The sequence below is a fragment of the Aulonocara stuartgranti genome (assembly GCF_965226115.1).
Source record: "Aulonocara stuartgranti genome assembly, chromosome: 19".
Taxonomy (NCBI): domain Eukaryota; kingdom Metazoa; phylum Chordata; class Actinopteri; order Cichliformes; family Cichlidae; genus Aulonocara; species Aulonocara stuartgranti.
Genome location: NC_138955.1, coordinates 5,118,008 through 5,145,816, shown reverse-complemented (window position 1 = coordinate 5,145,816; position 27,809 = coordinate 5,118,008). Strand labels below are relative to the sequence as shown.

At 38.4% G+C, this 27,809-nt stretch overlaps 1 protein-coding gene across 6 annotated transcripts; it reads left to right on the top strand.

Annotated features, from left to right (window-relative positions):
- Positions 1-260: 260 nt before the first annotated feature.
- impg1b (interphotoreceptor matrix proteoglycan 1b) lies at positions 261-26,751 on the top strand. Of its 6 annotated transcripts, XM_082515426.1 has the most exons (19): positions 261-858; positions 5,598-5,813; positions 8,041-8,207; positions 8,323-8,345; positions 8,645-8,679; positions 8,902-8,948; positions 9,045-9,197; positions 10,601-10,659; positions 11,506-11,696; positions 11,779-12,201; positions 14,477-15,102; positions 15,618-15,707; positions 21,145-21,364; positions 22,452-22,662; positions 24,293-24,478; positions 24,592-24,775; positions 25,454-25,537; positions 25,688-25,707; positions 25,997-26,751. In XM_082515426.1, the coding sequence occupies exons 1-19, from the start codon at positions 792-794 to the stop codon at positions 26,037-26,039; spliced, it is 3,045 nt and encodes a 1,014-aa protein (XP_082371552.1). In that variant the 5' UTR covers positions 261-791; the 3' UTR covers positions 26,040-26,751. The 6 variants fall into 6 exon arrangements, 5 of the variants coding, with proteins under 5 accessions (XP_082371552.1, XP_082371553.1, XP_082371551.1 ...); XR_014273028.1 differs by lacking the exon at positions 24,592-24,775 and having other exon boundaries at positions 25,997-26,054; XM_082515427.1 differs by lacking the exon at positions 25,688-25,707 and having other exon boundaries at positions 11,779-12,168.
- Positions 26,752-27,809: the final 1,058 nt, after the last annotated feature.

The following is a 27,809-nucleotide window of genomic DNA, read 5'->3' as shown; positions in this document are numbered from 1 at the left end:
CTCTCAAGTAAATTACCGAACTGGTAATGGGAAGGAAGGTCAGTAATGTTCTTCTTCAGGACCTAGAGGAAAGAGTCTTAGAGGCTCAACATGCCTGTGCAGCGAGAACAACAACAAAGCACATTGTTTGTCTGGTAGCTTGGTGTGTAGGACAGAAACAAACTGCTGACCTCTCTTGACATCTATAGGACGAAGAAGAGTTGGGCAGCTTTACAGTTGCACATAGAGGCAGACAAAAACACAAAGAGGCTGGTCGTGAGTGATCAAGCCCTAGCAATTGCGGGCAGTAGTTATCTGGTCTCAGCTGGTTGGCAGATCCCCACTTTTGTTCAGCTGACAGACGAGGGTCCAGAAGGTGACTAACAGGATGAGGCCAGGGAGCCACGTGGCCCCCTCGAGGATTACAAGCAGCAAGAAGAAGGTAAAGAGATTACGCTCAAAGCAGAGCCTGCTTTTTTAACCTTGTAACTGTTGTTACACTGACAGCATGGAAGGAAACTCCTGAGCCAAAATATCATCTATTCCCAGATTCTCTTCCTTTGCCTCTCCTTCCTCCCTTGCTCCCACTGCTCGTCCATTCATGCAATCACCTCTGCAGTGTACTGGGATCCCACAGCATCCAGAAACTAACGATTGCAGAAGCTGAGTTTTGGTGCCTGCCAAGAACTCCTATGCACCGATGAGGAGACTTTTATACATTCTGCTAAAGGACTCGAGATAAGGAGATTCTGGATTTTATTGCTTTTTGCCACAGTCACTTTACAAATGATAACTTTACACTTTAGCCCATCATGCTTTTGAAGTCGGGACTATGCTTAACTTTGTGTCTGTTTACCCTCCAAGCAAGTCAAATCAAAGGTAAGAATCATCTTGTAGAATGAAGAAACTTTCTTTAAGATGCATCTGATTGATAGCTTACTAAAATTTAGAAAATAAAAGTGACTGTTCGCATTCCTTTAAGTTTGGCCAGTGACAAATTATCCTTTAATGCAAAGATCTACCTGCAAGTTTGTTTGTTTTTTTTTAGCAAATTTAGTGGTGAAATTTAGAGGAACAACAGGGTATTTCTGTTTTATGTGCATGAGACTCTGTTACCTAAATTACTCTCCCGGCAGGCTACAAAATGCCAGTTCACCCTCGGAAAGATCTTTGATTTTTAGATGTCAAGCAAATGTCAAGCAGATAGCGAACCACTCTTAAGGTCATGAATATTCAGTGTGAATTAAACTGGTCGTGACATCTAATAGGTGTTCACTGAGAAAGATAGCGAAATTTCAACAGGGATAACATTTTCATCGGCACTGGTTGTCTTGTTCAGTGTGATGTGCCCGGGTGAGCTCATTATCCTGAAGGAAACAAAAGCCATTCTGTTCCCAGTGTTGCAGGACACTAATCTTTTCTGGCTTGTAATTCTGCTGTGGGGCCTTTTTGCGGATGCACTGGGCATTAAGGCCCGTGCCAACACTCCCTCCTTTTGCCTAGGCCCTCGTGTCTGTGCATGTGCAAATGAGGCTTCAAGCAAAACCAATTCAAATGTTATGCTATGAATCTTAGGAAAAAATGATTTGGCAGCTTAACTTGCTGAAATGTTTGGAAACTATTTTGTTCAATCAGTCTGCCTGACAGTCTCTAAACTGGAGGCTACGTTCCTCATAAAGCTACAGGTTACAATGCTAAGCATTCATTGCATTTTCTTGGTCTTATGCTACATTTGGATTAAAGAGTACTGCTTATTTCAAAGGGTTTTATTTATGTAGTGGAGTTACACATGCAACATATTGACAAATGCAAAGTAATGAACATCTGTCTAAATAAGGCTTCTTTATAACTTCCAAGTTTTTACATAGAAATAACATCAAGCATAATGAGGTTTCTCATGTGATGTCATGTGCACAGTGCTCAAGCGCTGTTTAGCATATTGCACGTGATACAACCACTTCTTACTGTGGAAATGTGTTCTTGGAGGTTTCTGACACTCACCAGGAGAAATGGGTTCCAAAGAAGATGCAGCATCAAAACACTCATAGTGGTTGCTTTAGTTGCTAGAAGACTGGTACGGTTTTGTGTAGTTGCTCTTTCATGCTCTGTAACGACTAGCCTTCAACGTAAAAATGGCACCCTTTGAAACATGTTGGCTATAGCAGCGGTCCCCAACCCCCGGGCCTCGGACCGGTACCCGTCCGTGAGTCGTTTGGTACCGGGCCGCGAGAGTTGAGGCTCAGGTGTAAAATGTATGGTTTTCAGGGTTTTTATCGGTTTTCAGCATTAGTTTGTTATCATTTTTATCATTAACTCGGTTTTCCTGGGTCTTTTCATGTGTGTTATGAATAAATCTTCTTTTTTTCGGTACCGGTACTAGTTTTATTTTGTTGTATTTATCTGCGACACCTAAAGTGAAAATATTGTCGGGCATAAACCGGTCTGTGGCGCAAAAAAGGTTGGGGACCGATGGGCTATAGCACTAAGCCACAACTTTTACTTTGAAGGCTAGTTGTTAGCAAGAATTTGCAGACGAAGATACAGTCATTTGTGGCAATATACAAGAAACCAAAGCGTCACCTTTTCTGGTTTGTGTTGCACTTCTCACTGCAGCCCAAAGACCACCCAGACAGTGTTTGCAATGTCTGTCGCTTACACTCAAACTGCGACCGCAGCAATAAGCTAGTAACCAGTCACAAGGAGGTTTATATCAGCTGGTTTGGGGAATTTTTCCCTAGTGACAGATTGTTGCCAGGCAGTCACCGATTGGTCTCTACATCTGTGTGACTGGAACAGTGACCGTCCAGCAACCAGTCAGTGATTAATCATTTTCCCCTCATGACTGATGGTTGTGGACTGGTCCCTAGGTCACTCGATCCTACAGTGATTGTCACGTGTCCCAAACGGCGGTCAAGTTAATGCCACCTGATTAGCGGTCACATGTGTGCAAAACCTAAATAGGAGACCCTATGGAAACAATCGCCACCAACATACTGTATGACTTCCAAAAAGATTATGAGACTGAAACTAGGACTCAGTCTGGGACTATGTTATAAAAGATGGACACAGCCACAGTGATGTCACCTGGATTTCCACCTTCAACTGAAGCATTGGCCTGTCACTGTCTGTCTGAGTTATTTCAAAGAAGACATGATAAGACAGTAGAAATGTATTTTTATAAGGTGGCAGAACTAAGATGCAGATAGTGACACTGCATCCATCTTTTATGTACAGTCTAAGGTATTAATTAAATGAAGTTAACATAAATTAACACGGTGGACAAAGATAGAGTGTACACAAGCATTGCCAGCTGCTTGATTGCAACACATATTCTATCAATGTAACAGCTTTGCAATAAAAATCATTTATAATATTGCACAATAACAGTAATTCAAGTACACTGTCCACTCACTGCAAATGTTTAAACTCACTTCTTGAAACTGTCACGTATGACAATGTTTGTGATTCACAATGCACTGGTGCAACATGCAAAACAGCTCCGTGTGCTTTTATAGATATGCAAAATTTAAGTACTGAGATAGCCCACTCTCTGTATCTCCCCAGAAATATACCAGCTTCAGCTAAAAGCTCTGAGTCGAATACAATTGCAACAGTAATTACACACTCCCTATTTCTATTTGTCCGTATTCTTCATTCTCTATCCTAATCCTGAAAAGGCACAGTTTTCTGTTTGGGCTCAATGACCTCCAGACTCTGTTTTGGGGCTCATAAATCCCAGCTTATTCTCTTAAGAAGTCCTCAAAGGTTTGCCACCTGGCACGACAATGATTGCTTTCTTCTAAAATAGCTTTATTCAATGGGGTAACTGTGTTGGAGAGACTGACTGGCACACTAGCTTTTGTAATGGCGCACAATTACCTTCCTGTAATTCACCAGTGTCACTGAAGCTCGTAAAGATTATTTAATTAAACTGATCAGAAAATTAGAGCAGCTCTCATCCTCTGTGCAGCATCTCAGCGGTATAATTCATGGAAACAGGGGAATCTGTGTCATTTCTTCAATGCCTTCATTTGCAGAATTGTTCTTTTCTAACCACTGTAGCTAAATTCAATCTCTTTAAGGTTTGCTATAGATGCACACCCTTATTCGACAGTAATCCACACGCACGCTCATTCATACTTGGACGTGGCCCAGCACGATCTCATCGCTTACTCTTTTAGCCACTCACCAGTCTCAGTGACGTAACGTGGGTTAAGCTGCACAAGGTCACTTCAACTTAGAAAGTCTTTCTCCATATGTCTCTGCATTTTTCCAGTCACAAACAAGCACCTCTAAGATTTAGTCTCTGGATGTCTTCATATTGAAGTAAACTTACAAGCTTGAATCAGTGTCTGCGCCTTTAAAAAATAATTAAATCACACACAGAGGCTGTCTTTGGATTAGACAGTCCTAAAATACATGTACTCTATGTGTGATTTCCTTTTCACTACAAATGCTCTTTAAAAGCAGCGGTAAAGCAAGCAGCAGTTAACATACCGTAGCACAACTAAACAGATGGCACCTTGCTGGATAAAATACCTGTCAAATTAAATTCTCTCTGGTGATAGTAAGTGCTGGCTGCCCATTTTCTGATATGACAAGATTAATAAGGGTTATTTGAAAGGGCATGACAGCATTTTAGGATTGCGTTTCCTTAAATCTGGATGGATTTTTTTGTGAGCCACTTTTTAAAATGTGGAATTCTTCATGTGAAATATATTTTGGCTGTCTCGGTCTTATTTTTAATTTTTTTAAACCCGGATGAGGCGATATTTGGGTGAGATGATATAAAGCTGGAGCATTATCAACATAGACGGTATAAAAAAATCCCATGAAGTCACATCATGAAGCCTCAGCGTTTTTGCCATTGCTGCTGCGACTGTGAAGCTGCATACTCATTGGCTACTGACATGTGATGGACAAGCTGTTAGTCACTAAACATATCCTGAATAATCCACTTATCTGACTCTTGATCACATGATGATGATAATTGAATAAAACTGATAATTGATAAATGATCATAATTTACAAGATGAGCCTAATGTTCAATTCAATATGACCTGAGCACTGAGGTCATGACTTCTATGGAACCAGAAGTCTTTTGAAGGCATTTGTGCTTTGACTTCACTTTTTAGAAGCAGAAAATATTTAAATTTTATCCTGTAACACTAGTGAAGACTGACAAACCTGTTTAGCAAGGTCTGTAATTCATTGTGATATTAAACAGGAAATTGATGGCTAATTCAAAAAACAATAATACGCTTATGCCAGATTAGTTGGATTCCCATCAGCAAGAAATAATGAACCTGTTAAAAATGCAAATAACAAAGAAACACGTTGCTGTTTAATGCAAACCATTCAGCCCAATTTATGCACAATATGTGACTCACTTTGGAGCATTTAGTACATGGAGTGCAATTTTACCTTTGTTTTGTCACCCATCAGTTGTTAATTATCCCAGCCATCCACACAAACACTTGTACTGCTGCGGGAGAAATCTCACACCAACCTGACAGTCAACAGAATTACATCCACTTATCATGAAGTGTTTGATTATTCATGTTGCGAGTAAAAACATTCTGCCTGACTTAATAACTTCTTCTTTGTGACTCTTGCAGACCTTCACGACCACAGTTTTTCTGGACTCAGGGATGTAAAGTACCGACACTTTCTGGAAGCTTCCAGGCCAATCCCACATGCAACCAATGTCAGAGCAGAGCAGGGTGGACATCGGGGAAAGAGGTCAACGATCTTCACTACGGGTGTCAAAGTGTGTCCCCAGGAGAGTGTGAAAGCAGTCATCGGCAGCCACCGGGCCTATTACAAACTCAGAGGTGAGATGAAATGAGCAGTGTTAGACTTTAGTGTAAGCTTATACTGTACATGGAGTCTTTAAACATTTACTTTGTGCCTAATCACAGCAGAGTGTATTAGTATAACAAGCCTGTCCTGAAATATTTAGTCTATTAGAATAAGGGGCAAACAGAGATGTCCTAGCAGTTGAATGAACAGCTACCAAATTGGATGTTTTATCCAATCAAAACATTTTGTAAAGACAGGGTTTAGTCAGCTAGGTCCATAGGATTTTAAACCAGTGGATTTTAGAGCAATCGATATGTGACTGACATGTAATTCAGGAGTTTTAACAAAAGCAAATTACCTCAATTTTTAAACATAGTCCCACACATTCACCTGATACTTCTACAAGGATTCACATCATCAATAAATGTTAGTGACCTGGTTCCACTGGAAGCTGTAGATGCCTGTGCCACCATCTCTGATGGATAGTCGATGAAGTATATTTATATTTAGTCTGTCTAAAGAGTTTTTTTTCCAGGACTATGAAAGGCTAATCTGGCTTTCCTGTTCTTAAGTGTAACCAGTGGTTTGTATGTTGTTATAAATCCTCTGTATTCATGAAGGAGTCTCTTGACTGTTGATTTTGACAGTCTTGTTGAGAGTTTCTTGACTTAGTTAGATGTTGTGAAATAGTTTTTCTTAACCAAGAGAAGACTTTGGGGATCATCTACTTTAGCTATCTTCTGTGTCCAGAGCAGGCCAGCGAATTCAGTCTTTTTAAGAATATAGCAGATTTTTTTAGCCATCAGAATTGTTGTCTGAAGGCCAAGAAAGATGCCAAGCAGATTGACTTTACCAAGTGGATCATCATGGCCTTGCCATATTGGTCCATTTGATTGACCTTTATTATAATTATGTATTTATTTGATTTGATTTTCGGTTGTTACAGACGGGACAGACATGACTGGGGGATAGGACAGGGAGAAAGAATGAAAGAAAGAGAGGAAGAGAAAGAAAAATAGATGGGAGAAGAGATGGTGAGACAGGGGGAAGACAAAAAAAGAAAAACAACAATGTAACAGATTGTTGATTGAACCACTGGTAAAGTTTTTGCAATCTCTCTGAAGAGTTTATTTTGTTTTCTCGTTGTAATGAGGGCCCCTTCACTTGCATCAACACTCTTTGGACCTCATATTTAGAGTTCCAGTGAACATTTAACAAATACAAGTTCAATACTTGAAATAAACTAATGATTTTTCAGTGTCTATTTGTTATAGAACAACAAGAAGACAGGCCGTATCAGGCCAATTTACCTTGGAGCCTCTCCCCTTATTTTAAAGCTGAAAGTCTGCACTTCAATCACATCAAATTGTTTTTTTTATTTGCAAAAGAGTTTGTTCTAAGTTCCGTCATTGCTTTGGTCGCAGACCACATTGCCACAATAGATTTAATGGTGCTATGTCTCTAAATCTTAATGAATCTCACTGAATACTCCCTCATCCATGGTATGATTTTGATATTTAAAAAAAAATCTTTAGAGTCTAGCTACACTGCAAAAATCCCTCGTCTAAGAAAGATGGGTTATCAGTGATTTAATAAGCTAAAATTGCCACCTTTGTCATTGCAATCGGTTATTTAAGTGTCCCAAAACAGCTGCAGTGGCGTATGATTTTAAAATGAGGCAGATTAATTTGTTGTATGGGAGATGCTCAAATCATTACAGAAATGATTTTATAAGAGAACAAATTTCCCATGGGCATCAAGTTATTGAACAATATGGTGCTTGTTTCAGCCGCAGATGCGGATAAAAAATAATGTTGCTTCGGGACAGCTTTCTGTTTATAATTTTAATTTTTGCAGAAATGTCACAGGCACAGAATGACTTTTGAATATACACTTTGACATTTATGAAACAACAGCTATAATACTGTTTGTTGCGGTCTCTGTTATTTCACATTAAATCTGTTTTGTGATTGAATACATCTATAAGGTACTGTTGTATGTGTGCTCATATGTAAAGCTCCATTGAAATTCCTCCCCAAAGGTCATAATAAGCCAACTGTAACCTGTAAATCATGACTAGCTCTGTATACTAACCGATGGCAGGATTAATATCAACAACCCTCTTTAGCCTGAGTTATGTAATTGTTTTCTAGCAGGAATTCACCTCCTGTCTATTTATTTTTTCTGTCCTTTTGATTTAAATCAGATCAGATGGTGTCTTTTTTGGTAGTACTTTAAAAAATTGTGATTTATCTTCAGTTTGTCAGGAAGCAATTTGGGAAGCTTTTCAGATCTTCTTGGACAGAGTGCCAAACTCAGAAGAGTACAGGGCCTGGGTTTACACCTGCCAGCATGAAAACCTCTGCATGGACGACTTGGCTCACAATTTCAGCAGCTCTCAGGAGCACCTGGACATGGTCGCCAGAGTGAGTGTGGAAGTCCACTTTCCATAACAGTACATTTGTACTCTGTGCTTGCTTGGTGTAATAGTAATGTAATAGCTGATATCATTTCGTGTGTGTGTTTGTTTTTAATTTCCAGAGAGTAGCTGAGGAAAATGAAGGGTAGGTAAACTTCCCTCTGAAATGTGAAAGTGTTTTCTGTGCGTGGAGTCATTTTTTTAAGAATCAGCTACACTCCAGAAAGGAGAGGCTTTTCTTTTCTTTTCTTTACTTTTCTGTAACTGTGTAAAGTGCCTAGTAATTGCCAAAAGACTGACAGTTTTTTAATATATGTTGTTTTTGCAACAGCAAATATTTTTACACTCAATTACAAACAGAAGAATGTTGCAGATTTTTTTTTAAAAATGGTGAAGGTGAAGATCCCTGAAGTTTTTTAAATAGTATTTTTCTTCCATTTTCAGAATTGAATCTGGGACTGCAGAGCCAGGAAGTGAATGTGAGTTTGACAGATAAACACCATTAAGGTTGAACCAAAACAGACTTGACTTAAGCCACAACCACACGCCGAGAGATTGGTTGGCAATCCATTGGCAACCAACAGTCGCTAGGGAAAATATGCATTTCCCGACTGGTTGGCGAGTAGTTGTGTCGTTTTGGGCGTCATAAAACATTCATAAAGATATCATGATTTAACTTATATGTTGCTTTATTGTGTCAGGCACCTGGACTCCACCTGTGATTCTCCTTCCAACTGAGGCTGATGTGGTAGGTCAACTATAACAGTTAGAACATTAACTCATTGTCAAGTTTCAGATTTTTAATTAGTAGTAAAAAAATGCCATGTGGATTTTGGTTTGCTAGGTAAAAGAGATAAACCCCAGCATGATGAAAGAAAACTATGAAGAGTATATTGTTGAGTTCAGGATCACCATCGTGGATCCGACATACAGCGAACTGCTCAGTAACCCCGAGACTGCACAGTACAATGACATCGCCCGAGACCTCAAACAAAGGGTGAGTTTAAGCATCAAGTCCCCCTCTGTATCTTACTCCTGTGATCGTCTTATTCTGTCATTAAAAACAAAAGCCCTTCTTAATGGCGGTGTTATGTAACAAGGTATTCGTGATTGCCAGCTTGTATTACATTGCAGCGTTAGGTCTAACACACACCCTGATTGATTTAACAGCTTTAAGGGTAACTGCAGGACTTAAGACTTCTAAATGAGCGTGAGCCTGGAATAGTAAGTTCTAATTATCTCTGACTAAGAAGGCCGGGATAGATTCTCACCACAGTTCAAACAGCCACTAACGCAGAATTTCGTTAAAGAAATAGGTGTAACAGTCAGCGAAAAAATAACGTTTTATTTGGGCAGGTCTGTGAAAAACTAAAGACACTCTTACGGCTTCTACAGGAATTACGAGTGCAAGTAGAAGCTAACAGATTGCACATCTGAAACATTCAGGTGTGTGTTAGCACTGTACAATATTTTTTTGCTCGTGGAAATTGCAAAAAACAAAGCAAAAAAACACCAAAAGCTTCATCTCCATGAGATATGTGGAGATATATTTATCGCAATCTGCAGCATCACGTTCGATGAGAAACAAACACAGCATATTCTAATGTTAAATGTGAGCTTATCTCTCCAAAAGCTAAAGCTAGGCTAAAACTGGGTCATGCAACAGGAGAGTGATTCTAAGCACAGCAGTAAAACATCAACAGAATGACTGAAAAAGAAAAGAATCAAGGTGTTGTAATGGCCTCATCGAAGTTCAGATCTCAATACAATTTAAGAGAGCTGAGGATCTACGAATGCCCACAAACTTACTTAAAGTCATTACTGCTAAAGGTGGTTATTGCAGCTATTGAGTCATGAGGTAATTCAGTAGCTTGCATGAGGTACTTAGTTTTTTACAGGACTCCACAGAGTCCTAAGCTATCCTGTCAGTACCATACATGCTCTTTATCAGCTTTTTCCAACAGGTTGAAGCTGTATGAGTGTATGAAAGTCCCATTCCATTAAATAAAAATGCTGCAGATGTGTTTTGCATCATTCTAAATATGCATTTTTCTGCATGGGGCTGCAAAGAGTGTGGACAGATTTTCGAGTAAGTGTAGTGTCAGGGAGCTGTTTACCTAGTTCATGTAGCTTTCAGGGCCTAAGATCTTGGAATAATGTTAAATCTGGTGAATTGAGAAAATTGCATTAATGCTGACTTTAGTTCACTGTGGGCATTACAAAACTTCCATATATGCCTCATGATTGCAATAGTTATGCACTCCATAATGTCCAAGCTGGATTCAAAAACTCCAAGTTAAAAATTGCTCTAATTTTTTTTTAACAGTAACAACAGAAAATTCTAGGATTTCTTTCACATTTGTTTTAATTATTTTAATACTCTTTTCATTTTTTCTGCAGATGCTTCATGTGTTTGAAAAAGTTCCAGGATTCAAAGAGATACGTGTTCTGGGATTTCGGTGAGTTAAAAGAGGATTAATTAGTGTTGGAGCTATTTGTTCTTTATTTTTTATTTTTGTTCTTATTTTTGAAATTAGTTAAAGTTTGTTCGTTTACTTATATTTTGGGGTTTATTTGTCGGTTAATATTTTGTTTTAAATGATTTGTTTGTTTGTTGTTATTTTGTTAAATTAGTTAGTAAGAGCTGTAGGGCCATTTTTTCTATAAATAAAGAGACTGGTTTAGGACCAGCATGCATTGGGGTGGGCCTATGGTTTTTTACCAGAGCAGGAGAAGCAGCAGGAAGGATCTTGTTATTGCTTGCCAAGATGGATAAATAAACCAAAACTCTCAACAAAAATGTTTGGACAATGGACTTCTTTTGCCTGCGTACGAAATATTACCTCAATGCAGCAGTGGCTTGTGGACTTTAAGTTGTGGGACGTTTGATCTTTCAAAAGTAAAGGAATTGCCACTACAATTAGGTTTATCGTAAAAAAAGAAAAGAAAAAAAAGAACATAGAAATGGAAACATTGATTACGGTAAAAACACATCCTTCTTTAGTTTTCCCTTAAAATAGATTTTATTGAAACATTTCATTGCTTATGTCTCGAGAGAAGCTATCCCTTCTCTGTTTCATCTTATCTTTTGGCTTATGCCTGAGTGAACAACTATTACCACTGTCAAAGGAGCTTGCAAAGAAAAGCGTCTGGACTTCTTTAAGTTGCTTGAAGACGTTTCACCTCTCATCCGAGAAGCTTCTTCAGTTCAGTTTCAGAACTGAAGAAGCTTCTCGGATTACCACTATTACCACTGGAGTCTGTGTGTTGTGAGGCTTTCTGACATGATTTATCTTGTTGCCCAGACTGGAGGATGTGTCTGTACGGTATGCTGTGGTCTTTAATGGAGAAACAGAGCTGAATGAGGAACCTGAGGGTTATGTCACAAACACAGGGGAAGACGTAAATGCTCCTAAACTAAAGCACATCATTGTAAAAGCGTTAAAGCAGGAGACATCACTACCACTGGACATACAGACACTAAGCTTTGAGGCTGGTAAGCAAAATATCACACATTTACCTGAATTAGATATTAAGTTTGTGTTCAACATTGAAGTATTTTAACACTTCCTTCTCAGTAACCACAGTTTATCCAGTTGCTGAGCTCAACTTGAATCCTGTTGAGACTGTAATATCCGAGGACGACACCACAGAGGCACCAACAGAGGACAACGCTCTCACCCAAAGTTTCTTCCCCACCTTGGGAGTGATTGAAACCGCATTCGAAGCTTCTACTGTCAAACCAGAAACACACACGTTTGTGCCTTTCATCCCCAACATCCTCCCAGAAGTCACTTCTGCCTTCACAGTGGAGAATCCTTTATCGGCAGCTGTAGAAGAGGAGTCCACAAACGATGCTGCAGAGGAGGCCGTTACACAAGGAGCAAAAGTGGAGACTCTCACAGAGCAGGTGGAGGAAGCGGAGACAGAGGTGGAGGAAATACCATCAGCTGAACATGAAGAAGGAGGTGAGGGTGAATCAGAGGAGGAGGTAACAAAAGGTAAGGCTTCCTCAGGTTAAATGTTTATAAAGCGGGATGTTTCAAGAAGTGAAAGCTCTATTGATTAACCCACCAGTCTGCGTAGTGGGGATTCCATTAAGAGGTATTGACAGATAACAGGAAGAACTCAACAACGTGGCCATCATTATTGGTTTTCTATATCTTGTTTCTCTTAATGGTGGTAAAGCTGTTGAAGGATGACCTGCTGTTAAGGGCTGGGCAGCTCAGATACATAAACAACATTAGTGAGGATCGAAAAACAAAAGACACCCAGGCAAGAAAAGTAGGGAAAAGGAGCTTACAGTAAATTTTCAAAATTAACAGAAAAAGGCAGGGAAACAAGAATACAGATAGTAATATATGACAAAGTTGTTCCCGGTTGTTTGTACAGAACATTCATACTTCAGAGGAAATAGGAATGTCAGTACAATTAGATGTGGTGGTTCAGTTGTGCAGATGGAGATTTTTCATGCTGAGAGGATACATTATATTAGAACCCATTACTAAGTAACAACTTGCCGGTGGTCAAGTCATTACATTCTCATGCTGTGCAGGCCAACTTAAACCAGCAACAACTTGATTTTTGAATTCCAGACGAGTTTCCAAAGAGACTCAATATATCATGTCCTCGGGCATTGAGAGAAATGTGTATATAAAATGATGCACGACACATGTGCTGTATTATTATTTAGAGGAATGAGTAGGAAAACTTACAATGCCACTTAAGTTCACTGATGTTTAAAACCCTGCCACAGCAATACAGTCAGGTTAAGTTGTGGACCTTGAGCCACTGTAAAATTTGTATTCTTTTCATTGAAGACATTGTGTTGTAGATTTGCTGCAGTGCTTCAGAACATTTTCCTGTTGCATGACACAGTTTCAGCCAAACTTTGGATGTCAGACAGATGGCCTCAGATTTGATTCCAGATTATTTTGGTAAATAAAATCCTAGTTGATATTATTTCACAATAATGTGATTTGTTCACATGCATAACCCTTCCTAAGGATCCGTATCTGTTCAGTCTTTTTCTAATTGCGCTTTCATGTATTTTAACATTTAACATGCTAATTGAGGGCTGTGGAGTCTGAAAGACAGTTTTTAGGGGTTGTTTTTAATTTCACTGAGCATTGCATGCTCTGACTTTGGGATTAATTTGCCAGCAGCTCTTTTGAATATTTTCTACTCGGGAATAATCTTTTTCGCTTTAGAATAGTGAATTTCAAATTGTTTGAAGATTACCTTACGACACTTCCCTTATTAATGGGCAGCAACTTTTGCTTCTCTAAGATCATTGTTAATGTCTTTCCTCCTTGGCATTATCTGAAAACACACCTGAATGCACCAGACCAGCAAACATCTGGTCTACAGAGGTTGTGAAAGTTGCTGATGAACAACTAACAAAGTGCATTTGATTATCAGCACCTGGCTGCTACTTACAGCCTAATTCCTATGGAAGATGTAAGAGTGTAAGAGTGATGTGCAAACTTTCTTTTTCACATGAGTGGAGAAATTTGGTGAGATTTTGGCATTATAGTTTGTCTTTTTAGTCTCTCTACTTACAGTTAGGCTAAGCAAGGATAACAGTTTCTTTACTCTTGTTCTAAAAGATGAAATAAATATAATAATTATACGAAGAAACAACAATAAAAGAAAAGAGAGAGCTGTAAGTAACTATGGTTTAATGAAATGGAACATGGAGTGAATATTAAAATGACTGAAGTGACTTGGCTAACAGCAACAGCAGCAGATCAGGGTATTAAATAAATGTGACTGGCATGGCCTCAGACATACAGTCAAATGATCAAAGCAGGGAGATAACAAGATCTGGCTCAAACAGCATCCTATGATTCATAAGTCGCCTGCAAGTGGTGCAGCTAGACAGCTAGTTATTTTTGTCTTCTGTGCAACAAATTTATGTGGAAGTACACCACAAAAAATTATACATAATATGCTTTTTGGGGTAAACTTCAGATACTCAAAATAAAATAAAAAATATAAGCACTGTTGCTAAAGTGTTTTTTGCATAAGATATTTAAGATGATAAGATATCCACATGGGAATAACTGCTGTAGATGAATGGTTCCACATAAAAGCTCTCCTAGAAAATTATAGTTACTAATGTAACTCAAATTCTATGATTGCTCATGCTGATCACTCCTTGTATCATCCTGGCTCTGCCTGTATTGCAGTTATGGTCATACATAACAATAAGTGTACAAGTACATTTAAATGCAAAATATCTTCTTCCTTTTCCTGCTGTATTTTACGTTCAAGAACCCAGACAAGCTGATGGGGGGAATGAGCATCCAGATCAAAAGGATGAGGACCTTTCTGTAACAACTCCAAATCTCCAGCCTAAGGAAGTTATGACTGATGCTGAGGTTTTGACTGACCTATCACTGCCTACTTACCCTATCCCAATTTTGGAGATGTCTATCACAGAAACAGCAGCACCAGTTTCCACACCATCACCACTTGAGGGCAAAGTCCAAGGCATTGAACCAGAAACAGATGTGAAGTCTTCGCCATCCCCTGAGGATGCCAATGAGTCAAGTGGAGGGCACAGTGGAGTAGCCCCGGTCTCAGTGGACCTTATTGCTGAGAGTTCAAACAGTCAAAAGAAAGGAGGACAGAGTCAGAATGGTACAGAGTTGGTGTCCAAGCCCCATGAAGTGGAAAGTGGTAGTGGAGTCGCCTCAGAGTCTGAAGAACGCCCATATGAGTCCACTGCTGCCCCAATCATTAGACAAGCCAGCACACCTCTGATGACAGCAGTGGATAAGAGCAAAGAGTTAGTGGTTTTCTTTAGCTTGAGGGTCACTAACATGATGTTTTCTGATGACCTGTTCAACAAGAGCTCTCCTGAGTATAAGACACTGGAGAATACGTTTCTTGAACTGGTAGGTACACAAGCATTTGTGCTTGATATTGTGCTTCTCCATGTTTCATTCTCATACTTGCTTTTGTAGCCCAGAGATGAAAACTCTCAGTTTCAGAAAGTGCAACCATCTTTCCAAAAAAACTGAAAGTCACTTTGTGTTAATAAAAGCACAACTGAATAATTTGCTAATCGATTAAACCCTACACGAAGAGAAATATCCAATGTTTAAATCAGGATTTGTTTTTAAAAAATGTGTTTACTTTTTATATAAAACACCTTAAAAGGGTTATTGTTCCAACTTTTTGGGAATGGGGTTTGGGAATTTCTTATTCTCTGTTTTGTTGTTCTATATTAGTGAGGAAGCACAGTGCAATAAGCCTTATCCTCACACCAGCTTTTAATCCCAAGAAGTTATTGTAATGAATTATAAAAAGTTATATTTTTCATTATTAAATGTTGTTTTCATTATTTTTGTAAAGTGAGGTAAAGCTTTAAACAATCGCCAAGGTGGTAAAATGATTCTGTTTCACTCAGACACAACACGCTGGGTCCAGAAATTCGCCAAACCCTGGAGCTTCCAGTAAATCTGGGCCTAGGAGACAGACGACTTTAGCCTCCATACCGGTATTTTTTTCCATATTGGAACTGCAATATAATTCTAATGCCTCAGAGAAAGTTAACTAACCTTTTCCAAATGCAGTAACTAAAAAATCACGACATCTCTTAACATTTCTAACAGTTCTCAATTATTCAGCTTTAAACTTAAGCTTTACTTTCAAACTTGTAGTAAATTATAGACTCTCCTGCTAGCCTGCTACAATGCATAGTTTTTATCTGTAAGTCTGATTCTGTTTAGGGGGTTTGACTTTGTGTGTTTCGCCTTAATGTTTGACTGCAGTTTTGCTTTTACTGCAAGATGTACTATGACGCAAAGTTGTTTTGCTAGTGCTTTGCTTAATGAATCATCAAATCCCAAATTTTAAATGTAGAATATGTAAAATTCAAAACCAGGCATGAGAAATTTTGTGCCGCCATGCAGACGGCTCAACAGGTTTTCTCTAAGTTGAGAATTGATACCAGTCACGGGGCATATCATGTTAAAAAGAAATAACCTTCTCATGTCTAGGTTATGTGTTCAGCATAGTTGACCATGGTGATGTTGCCAAGCTAAAAGAGAGTCACCATTGTGACACAAAAAACTCCTGTTGCATGGCCTCAGCTTACTTATCTTACCTATTAATCTTGCTTCCTGGTACAACTCTGAAGTCTAGACTCTCTTTGACTCATTGTCAGCATACTCCTGGTTTCTGCAAACAGAGGGGTGGCCATGGGTTTCTCAAAAGTTTCTCTATAAAAAACAGTAATGATTTTCTTTATTGCTCAATCTGTGTCAGGTTAGCTTAGCACAACATATCCCATTTGCCACTTGAGGTCACTGACCCCAACCAAGTAACAGAGCATCACATCACCGCTCATAAAATCAGTCTAGCTAGCTGTTTCCCCACATTTCAGCTCTTAAAGGTTGCCTGCAAACTTTAAGGATCCTACATTTTTGTGCTAAGTTAGCTAAATCAGAGAGAGTCATATAAATCTGTGCACCTATTTCTTTAAAGTACAACACTGAAAGCAAAACATCTATGTAGTTATCCGTGCTTACAAGCTTTGTGGGAAGTACTGCAAATGTGCTGCTAGCTGACATTGCTTTGTTATTATTTGTGAGCCTGTGAGTTTAAATTTACGTGTAAAGTGTATACTTCTTCAGGTTTTATCTTTTAAACTGGGAAATGCAGTATGCAGTGAAAGTGTCCTGCAGTTAGCTATTCACCGCAGTCTCTGACATTTATTTTTGCATTGTCATTTATTTATTGGTATGTGTGATTTTTGCTTGTTTGGGGCCTTAAAGATTAACCCAGAGAGTGGCGGAGTAAATAGTAAATAAGTGGGCCAAGAAAATATAGTACAGATGTCACATAGCTTTGTGAATTTTGTATATGTTAGAAAGCAACCTAGCTCAGGGCAGTGTGAGTCATGGGACCTTGGTCTGCCTTAGTCATTGGTTGTGACCCGAGGTAAGAAGCTTTAATTCTAGTCAGTTCCAGCACCACACACATTATGCTATTAGTGGTTTCCATCTGCTTAGTGTGATGGCAGTAAAGTTTATATGGACATCTGCATGCATTTTGCATCATTTATTCTGAATGGGTACCTGTCCAAATATGCACACTGTATATATGTACTACTATTGGCCAAGAGAAAATGAAATAAAGCCAATCACAAGCTGGACAATGTTATGTTATTTTATTTGGATATTTGAGTGTATGACCTGCATATATTTTATTTTCCCCCCAAAAAAGAAGTGTACATTAGCTGCTGGCATGTATGTACATGAGGACGATGTCTCTATAAACCTGCATTTGCTACAAGCATCAAAGAAAGAGGCATCACTTGACATCTCTGTTTAGTTTTGATGCTTGCCCCTAGGTATTTTTAGGCTCACTCAGAAGAGCCCTGCGTTCTGTGTTATGTAAAGACCTTCAAATCAAGAAGAAGCAGCAATACAAACTGGATTGTATGCATGCAGTCATGCCAGTGGGCATAGGGAACATGTGTATTTAAAAAATATATAAATATATATATTAAAAAAATATGCATAAAAATCCTGAAAGAATAACACAAACAACACTCCATCTCCAATCTTTAATGGTTGCCCAAACCCCAGTTTCTGCAATTCTCCTTGTTAATTAATGTATTTAGCCGTTTTCAGATGAGTGCACTGGTAAGTATTTACTATACTTAATATATTATTTTGTCAGCACCCATTAGGATTTTTCAGTCTTCCTTTAAATGGGCTTTTTAAATAAAGACAGGCCCCAGTGTATCCAGGCGGGGTTATAAATCACTAAAACAATAACGAAGAAATGTCAAATAATGCATATGATGCAGCCCATTTAAATGGATGCAGTGTTTTCTTTGTTTTGTTCAAATATACATGAACAATTAGCCTTCATACCTTTTACCACACTCCCCCATTACTCCTGTACCTACTGGTTTGTGAAGCAACCAATAAAACTGGATATGGAGGTTGGAGGGACTTAGTTTGATACAGCAAATCAAAAAAATTAAAAACTTATGGAAGCAAAATACTTCTTGGGACTTTTGACACAGATGCAGGGATATTTCATTTGGGTTTTCCAAAGCAAGAACCAGTAGATACATGTGTAACCTCAGAGAAGCAAATGTGATTGTGTCAGACTGATGAAATCATAGTTTGTGCCATGCATCCTGCAAAGGTTTAGTGTATATATATATATATAACATGGCAATTTAAAGTATCTTTAGCGTCTCAGTACAGACTCTAGTGAGAATTCTTGTAAAGAAACAAGCTTTGACCTTGCATGAAAGTCAATATAGCTGGATTGGTCATCTAAAGTGGGCGATTATAACTCAACGATTTTCTGCATTGAGACAAATGGATGACCAAACAACAGTGTGAATGTGTATTTATATTGCAAGCTGTGGCCCATTTGTTCTGGATGGTGGACCCTCCAGTAGCTACACCTTCCTTAGCTAAGACTGTTAGCTATAGGGAGCTAGCTGAGAGTAAACTGCTTGTCAATGATAAGTGAAATAACCAGATCAGAGCAGAGCTCCTTAAGGCCTCTTATCTCCCTCTCAACAGCCAGGCCTGCTAAAGCATCGTAATCTCTCTCCCGCACACTGTGGTGGTTTGATGTTTGCCTCATCTGTAGTGAACATGGAGTGGCTTGAAGGAGAGTGGTTCAGATCGATGGACATTGATGTAGGCCCATTACTTGAGCTGGTTGACTTCCTTCCTGCCTAAACAGCTCTGCAATCATTGGTTCGAAGTCCCAAAAGATTGGCTTCTCACTTATCTGGACTGCAAAGTCTGACAATGCGGGAATATTTTAAACATGTCTGCATGGGAAGTTAACTTTAACTTAAAGCTAAGACATGGCTGTGTAAATATAGAGTTCCAGACAGGTGCTGTGTTGTGTACTGCCTTTTAAAAGAAGAAGGCAGCACAGACGCAGTGAAGCCAATGTGTTTGTGCTTGTTGAGTTTTGTTGGCTATTTGGACCAATGAGTTACCTTATTGCATTTATTTGTAAATTAACACTTTTACCATCAACTTAACAAGTTTAACTGATATAAATCCCCCTAGTGTCAGGTGGCAAAGGAATAGCAGTTATCTGTGCTCCCAGAATCCTCTGTTCTCAGGGTGTGTATGTTCAATATTCTGGTGTTTGGGTCAGCATTATCATTTTACATGTGCTATACACTATAAGCAACTATAGATTATGCTTTTATGGTTCTCATGCGTTGTCCAAATACTGACATATAGCAAGATCCTTGGAACACTGGACCCTTTCCCATTACATGCCATACAATATAAGCCCAGGGACCACGGGACCCCGTGGAGCATATGCGGGTGGCTGTAGCTCAAGACTTCTAATTAAAGTGTAAAGCACTTTGAGTTGTTGATAATACCAAAATTGAAGTAAATAAACTCATCACATTTATGTAGAACTCGAGAGATCGTGACCCTTTTTTATATTTCTCATACTTCTTTGTCATGTTTCCATTATGTATCATGTAAATGTGGAGAACAACCTAACAACATAGCGTTGTTCCTGCATCACTATAATGTTTTTCTGAGACAATCAATCCAGCTGTTGACATTTTAGAGCTTTTTAATTAGAGAAAATATTACTCAGTGTAGAAGTTTGTCATCGGGTTTTTCTGCCTGGCTTTTTGTCGCATGGTTACCATTGTGAAATATTCTATTTGAACCCAAACATTATTTTCCCCCTTAACCTTAAAGTAACCACTGTAATGAAACCATGAAGGAGAAAACCAAACAGAAATAAAATCAACAAATTAACAAAGTAAAATCTAATCAGTGTTGATGACAACTGTAGACCTACATGGACTTTATTTTTTTGATAGGATTTCTAAATGAGTTGGTGCTTGGGTTCCTCACCTCTTTTTCCTTAATTACCTTAATTAATGACAGCTCAACAACATGGTTGGTCAGTTAGGTAATGTAACATCTTAGGAAGAGAACCAGCATAGGAATGACCCTGCAGTTACTGCTAAATATGCTAAGCAGGCCTACTGTATGTAGTTTTTTCTTTCCTTTTTGTGTCATTGTAATTCGTTTCTAATTAGATGCTATGGCATTAAAAAAAAAAGCTAAAAGGAAAAAGTTGTAAAAAACAAGTAGGAACAGCAGCAAGGCCTCTTCCCAGCTAGCATGAAACAGATTATTAAAAAACTGGATATGATACGTCTCAAATCAGTCTTGACTATGCTTCTCCTGTGCTTTATGTTTGTGGGGCAGTGTTACCACAGTAAGGCTGTAGTGATGCACAGATACTGGATCCAATAAACATTTACTGTCTGCCTTTGTGTTACTTTAAGGCACTTTAGATAAAAGCTTTCACTAAACAGTACAGTATATATTATAGATAGACTTGAGTTAGCTTTGTTGTAAGTGTATCATTTTTTGTCCCTGTGTTTTCTGACTGTTTTGCGACTAGAGTTAGCATGATTTGTGTTCTTATACTAATGCCTATGAACATAACCCTAATTTTATTCTGGATCTAATTACACAGCCTGAGCAGTGATGCCAGGATTTCATGCTTGCATCAAAATTTAATTATGAACTATTCATAGCATTAACACTGCAAAAAGTGACCTGAATAGCAAATTAAAAAAGAAGAAGAAGAAAAAGCTGTTGTATCATAGTGGCAGAATTAAATACTTCTCCTCCCCCGGGACTTAATCTCAGGAGGGAACAGCTCTTTTTTGACATAGGGTGGCACGTGTCTGGCATAATTTAATTACACCCAAAAATCAAAGTGAAGAAGTCCCTTTCTCTTCTTGGATCAAGAAATACATTTGTGGGATTTTTTTTTTCCCCACAGATTACTAACTTTACTAATGCCTTTTAAATAAACATTGAAAGAGAACTGCTAAATCAAATACTGAAATAGGAGCTTCTCAGAAATGAATATGCTTTTCCTCTCATTCTCCACAGCTTTTGCCATATTTGCAGTCCAACTTGACGGGATTTAAGCAGCTGGAAATTCTTAACTTCAGGAATGGAAGTGTTGTGGTAAACAGCAGGATGAAACTGGACAAGCCCGTACCTTATAATGTCACAGAAGCAGTGCACTGCGTGCTTGAAGACTTCTGTAATGCAGCTTCCAAAAGGCTTGATATTGAAATTGACAGTCGCTCCTTGGAAATAGAACCAGGTGAGATGTTCTTGCTTGTCCACTGCTCTGATTTGGTTCTTCTTTGTATTTAATAGAAAATAAATAATAAGTATACACTGATTAGTGTGTAATTATGTGTTCTGACAAACTGATGTATTCCCATGACCTTGACCATGACAGAGGTCAAATTATATATGACCATTTAACATCTGTACATGTGTATTTCCATCCTCTTTCTCATTATGTGTTACTCCTCCAACTCTTTTCTCATTTCCACACCGTCCCCTTCCCATCCTCAAGTCTCACCTCCTGAACTTAAGTCAGAACTAAAACACATGAAAAATGCATAAACTTGTTTATTTATCTCTGACATTCTTGCTATTACCTTTTGTAATACAACCTTCCTGTCTCCAGACATCTGACATAAAGCTAGCTAAACAACAAGAGCTGGTTCTAAGCTAACGTTACGCTAGCTAATGTTAGGCTCAACTGTCCTAAAAATCACACTTTCCCAGTTTGATTACCTCTCATATCATATGAGAGGTTATTCACTAAATGTTTGAGTCCAACAATGTGACAACTGAGGTAAACAGCTAACTGACAGTCCAGAGTTGTTTGTCCTAGAGGGCCACCATAGATAGTATTATGCACTTGAATTGGAAGGCGTAAGAAAACAGAATTCAGCTGATTTCAATGTGAAATCTAATGATATCTAGTGGCAAGATTTTACACACTACTTTTAATTTTGTGTGTCTCCAAGCAAAAGCGAGATCACAGTTCATTCCCATGTTGTGTGAATAAAATATGCAGGCAAGGCATAGGGAACAAAAATCCTTAATCTGCACATGCAGTGAATTATGCTTGTCAATATCATAAGGTTCGTGTTTATCTGCTGTCTGTTCACAGACTGTAACAAAGGTGTTGTGTATTGTGAGTTCATGATCGCATGGAGCCATATTAAAAGCACACGAAACAGAAAGCAGACACCTCTTGTCATATCAGTCAGCATGCCTTCTTATTTCCCCTCTGAATCTGCAAACATGGAACGACTGCATTAATGCTAGTGAACACTCAGCCCTCTGTCTATATTTCTTTCACCTCTCTCTCCTGTTTCCGTTGGTTTTAGCTGACCAGGCAGACCCCTGCAAGTTCCTGGCCTGCAATGAGTTTTCACGCTGTGTGATAAACAGTTGGACCAACGAGGCAGAGTGTCTGTGTGATCCGGGCTACAGCACAGTGGACGGGTTGCCTTGTCAGAGCACTTGCACCCTGCAGCCAAACTACTGCCTGAACGGAGGCCTGTGTGAAATAATCCCAGGCCATGGAGCAACCTGCAGGTACACACAAGCTGATAAATGAAAGGAAGCACAAACAAAATGACCTTAAAGTTTATACTAGGTCCTTATTTTTTATTTATTTTTTTTAGCTGTGTTTGGATTTGATCCCTGATGTCACTTTCAGAGCCTTGAAGTTGGAAATCCACCATGTTTGTTTTTATTTTTCATTTGTTTTTCTTTTCTTTTTATCTTTATCCTGAATTGTAAGGCTGATGTAAACGTGTTGCTTTGTGGTGTACTCAAGGACATCCATCTCCTGAGAGCTGCTTGCTGAAAAATGTTGAATTCTACAACTGTCTTTAACAAAATTTAAAGAGATGCATCTGGAGGCAGTGCAGTAAGGATGAAAATGTGTATTTATTAATAACAATTATTATTATAGTTAGGCATCCAACTCGTAAAGGCTTTTTTAATTGTTCACAAATTTATCTTCAAGGATCATTCAGTCATTTATCAAGAACGCTACATATCTTTTTAATAGAAAGAATTTTTAATGTTTATGCAAATTTATACATATGCCATGAGGTATGTATTGAGACACAGGAACCTGAAAGCAATAGTGAGCTCTTTTGAACACGTCTCAGGAAAAAGAAAGCAAATTTTTCATTTTCTACTATGAAAAATGTCATTACCTTCAAAGGGTGCTTCTTTCTAACTTCCAGTTAGGTCTGCAAATCTGGACAGCGACACAATTTTCATAATATGAGCTCTGTATTTCACAGTAATAGATTTGTAATTAAATGGCACATTTAAGTACAGAATTTCTTTGACCCCAGGGTTTGAAAAAATATACCGTTTTAAGGTTTTTGCAACTTTATAGACTGTATTGCAGACAATTACTGTCAGAATTCACAGTGCACTCGCACACACGCACGCACGCACGCACGCACGCACGCACGCACACACACGCACACACACACACGCACACACACACGCACACAGTGTGTTTTAGGTCACTGTAATGTCAAGTTCCATGCAATGAACTATATTGCATTGGCAGAATCAGTAAAAAAAACAGCTTTTTTTAGGTTCTCCTGTCGCTTCGTCACTAAACACTCAGTGACTAAGTCCCACTGGAACGCATGGCCATGCATGTTCCACAGGTGCTGAACCTCATTAACCATTCTGGTCTGCTTCCGTGCTTTTTTCTTAGCATCATTCTGTTACACGTTGATCTGAATTCCATCTGTCTTCTAGGTTTTTTTTCGATGTTTTTGAAAGGCCATTCACTATGCAAAAATAGCCTTTCTATTCTTGAGGCTGATGAATGGTTTTCACTATGTGGCGAAGCTCTCATAAAGCTCAACAGTGTGCTCTTTTTGTTCTCAGAACGTACCAAAGCATTGATTTGGACATTTTTATATTCCTGCCCACTCTCTTGTTTCTTGTACTTGTTTTGTTTTTTTGCAACCTATGCAAGGCATGTATCACTTGAATCGAAAGTTCTTTTAATCCCAATTTTGGGTTCGCAGTAACAGCTTCCAAGTGAAACGTCACAGATTTTTTTTTTGCTCAACTGATGATGAAATAAGAAAGGCCATATTTGGCCATAACTGTACCCAGTTATTATATATTAAGATTTTATTAAAATATTGTGCATAACTGCATGCATTTTTCTCATCTCTTTTAGATGCCCCGTGGGTAAATATTGGCACTACCATGGGGAACGCTGCAATGAGCTGGTGTCAGTGCCGGTAGACCCGTCACTAATTGTAACCTGCCTTGTGGGAAGTCTCTGCCTTGTTTGCGCCGTCCTTGGCATTATAATATTCATCAACAAGAAATGCATAAAAACCAGAAAGGCTGTAACTTTGGTGTAAGTATGAGCCCTATTTTGTGTAGTTTGTTTTTGTATACGTGACTATTTAGTCATTTTGTGTGGTATAGCCTACTGTTTCAAAAGCATTCATAATCTCCTTTACATTGTAGGCAGACTCTTGCCCCTTATGCCTTTGAGAATACTTTGAGGGAGAACCCAGTATTTGAGAATGACGATGGTGTCTTAACTCACGTGTCCACATTACCATGCCCGTCAACTTCTGCTTCCTCCCAGTCCCAACACTCTGAGCAAGAACATTTTGCCTCCATTGAAAATATACATCTGAGTATCGAGGTACACTGTGCTGCGTCGCACAGAAGACTAAACCAACTAAACTACTAACCTCAGCTCTTTGGCTACTAATAACTAAAATACTCCAACCAATTCTGTTCTAACAAATACGTTAGTATTATTTAACTTAGAGCAAACTTTGGGTTGATCTCCATCCTTCCATGCATTTAATCTAGGCTGACTTTTCATTTGTATTTAAAATTGCTCTGATGTATCTTCAAAATATCTGCCATAGACTGACAATCTGCTCAGGGTGCAGCCACCATGTCAATCCAAGACAGCTGGGATAGGCTCAGTGACCCTCAATTGGATGAGCAAAAGAAAATGGATTGATTGGTGGACGAATTACATTACAATGTGAAAAATATACTGCAGATTAAATCATTCACTGGGACTGAACATCCTCTGGTATATTCAGTAGACACTCAGAGGCTTTTATCGACAAAATGAAAGAGTTAACCGCATGATCCATAACAAAAACCCAACCGCTGTGTGTAGTTTTAACAGTGAACTGTGTGCTGATTGCTGTAGGTAGAGTCTCCTGGAGTAGACCCTTGAATAGTTAAGTGTTTGCTTTCATTTGCCTTTTATATGTTTATCCTGTTCAAATGCCTTTGTTTTAATAATACATTATTGAAGCGCACTGTAAATATGAAGCTTTTCTACTGCCTGCCTACACAGATCCCCAGACAACTCTACACAACAAGATCAGAAAGATTAGTCTCAGAAATGGTGGATTTTCATCACTGTATACCACACAATGAGGTAAGGAATATAAATGCACAATGTAAAATTGAGCTGTTATAAGATGTAGAATACATTTAAAGTTATATGCACTGATATTACAATTTAGGTGTTCAATAAGATTTAAAAAATAAGAAAATGTAATAACTTTAAACTGTAAATATTTTACAGCTATATGATGTTTGCAAAAGGTAAACCATCCGAGCAAGCAACTGTTTGAATGATTTTTCTTTTTACTCACAAACCAAATCACTGTTGACATTTGTGCAATTATCGCATTAACGCCTTCAAAATAAATTCTAGACCTCTAATGAGTAGTTTCAAAATAAAATTGTGCCCATCAGCACTTCAGCAGCGTGCCTTTTATCATGTACCTTATGATTTAAGCAGTGCAAGCAAGTTGTAGATGCAGTTTCATTTTGTCATGTATAATTCCACCTGAAATGAGTCCGTTTTTATTCTTGCTCTTGTCTGTTCCAGACGTGGCGACTGTCAAATGAATACAGAACGTGTCATGTTTTAAGGGCATCGGATAATGAATGTTTCGAAGTTTCAGTTCTCTGATGACTCCTTGTTCGTTTGAAGATCCGTCAACGCACTAACACGGTGCGAAACAGGAGGGAGGAAAAAAGAACTAATGTTGCTGTCTAACTGTATATGGGTGCAGATACCGTAAAGCAGTGATCAAGTTTAATTGTTCATAGTGATGAAAGTCTCTTGTTAGACAGAGAGCTATGGATACTGCTGTGCACTTAGGTTGTGTTCAAGTGGAAGCTAATATTTATTTTATATAATGAATGGTAGGAACATTTCCTGTATACCCTTGACAAAGGTTTTTCTTTCCTCACAATGAGGTATTTATTATTTACATAAATACAAGGTGTTTACCACCACCTTGCTTACAAAAGGTGGTATCTTTTGTTTAGACTTTATGATATTGTTTACGGCAATGCCATCTTTAACATTACTGTGTTCCAAAAAGAGACTGAATGCATAAAGTATTTGGTCATACTGCATTATTCCTAAAAATACTGGCGTCTGTACCATTTACAATTTTTAACCACTAATCATGTGTCCATTAATACCAGGACATTTGTTTTTGCACATTCTATTTAAAACAAAAGAATAAAAAGTTTTTGAATTAACAAAAACATTTTTCTTTGTTTTGGCAGCTCAGAGTGTGTTAGGTCTGTGTAATTTGATCATATGTAAAGAACGAATAAAGAATGAGTTTAAAGCCTGACGTCAACGAACTTGGTTTTTGAAATAAAATCAAGATTATTGTGTTTATGAGTCCTAAAGCACCGTACAGTATACTCCTCTTACAGTCAATTCACATGTACTACTAAGTCTTTACGCAGTCTTGTAATTCTTCTTTTTTAGTAGTTTTCAGCAATTGTTCTCCAGCCTCTTTGTGCGTTGGCTGAACCCCTGTTGTGTCTACACATAACAGAAAACGTTTTTAAACCATTAAAAAAAAAAAAAAAAAAAAGACACATTGCTAATAGCAACCTGTTGCAAAAACACAATTTTTTCCAGTTTCTGTAGTTGAAGCTATGAAAACGCCAAAGTAACGGCAGTAAGTGGTAAGAGGAGTTTTGGAGCGATGATTCCTAGTTTGGAATTTGCACTTTTTAAAATTGTAGTCAAAATGTACTGAGGAGGTCAGGAGCGAGGTGCCAAAGTGCGTTTCTACAGCCATCTGTAAAAGACGCTGGAGCCTCTGTCATGGTTAGGGGGAACAAAAGCCTGCTAGCATCCAAAGCAGAGCTTTAAACATCCTTCAAGAAACCTGGAGAACCATTCCTAAAGACTACTTAAAGAAGTTATGAGAAAGCTCCCTAAGAGATTTCTGGCTGTGTTAAAGAATAAAGGTAGTCATACCTAATATTCACTTTCAAGCTCATTAGAATTGTAAAAATGTTGCTTTTGCCTTGTAAACTGTATTTCTATATATGTTTGCACATGCTTTAATAAATCAGTGCACCTATTTCATATTTTTATAGCAAAATACAAAGAAATAAGGGGTGAGCCAAGGCTTCTGCAAAGTCTGTACATTGAAACAGCCTAAGATCCTTGAGTTTTAATCCTGTTGATCACGTAATTGGACTCACGAGCATCAGCTCGGTGACATCTGCAGTGTGTTAGCGTTTGTTGTTTAATTAACCTACATGCTAATCCTATTATCAGGAATTATCATCAGAATGTCAGATCCATTTACTGAGCACTGACCATTAACAGCTTGTTTGTGAATATTTGTGAATTAATTCGTGATTTTTCAGCTGTGTAAAAT

Excerpts from the sequence above, each read along its gene's own strand:
- impg1b (XM_082515425.1), top strand. The coding sequence starts at position 792 with ATGCTTTTGAAGTCGGGACTATGCTTAACTTTGTGTCTGTTTACCCTC. Across the intron at positions 8,949-9,044 it reads TTCCAACTGAGGCTGATGTG|GTAAAAGAGATAAACCCCAG; the intron begins GTAGGTCAACTA and ends TTGGTTTGCTAG. Across the intron at positions 21,365-22,451 it reads CTCCTTGGAAATAGAACCAG|CTGACCAGGCAGACCCCTGC; the intron begins GTGAGATGTTCT and ends CGTTGGTTTTAG.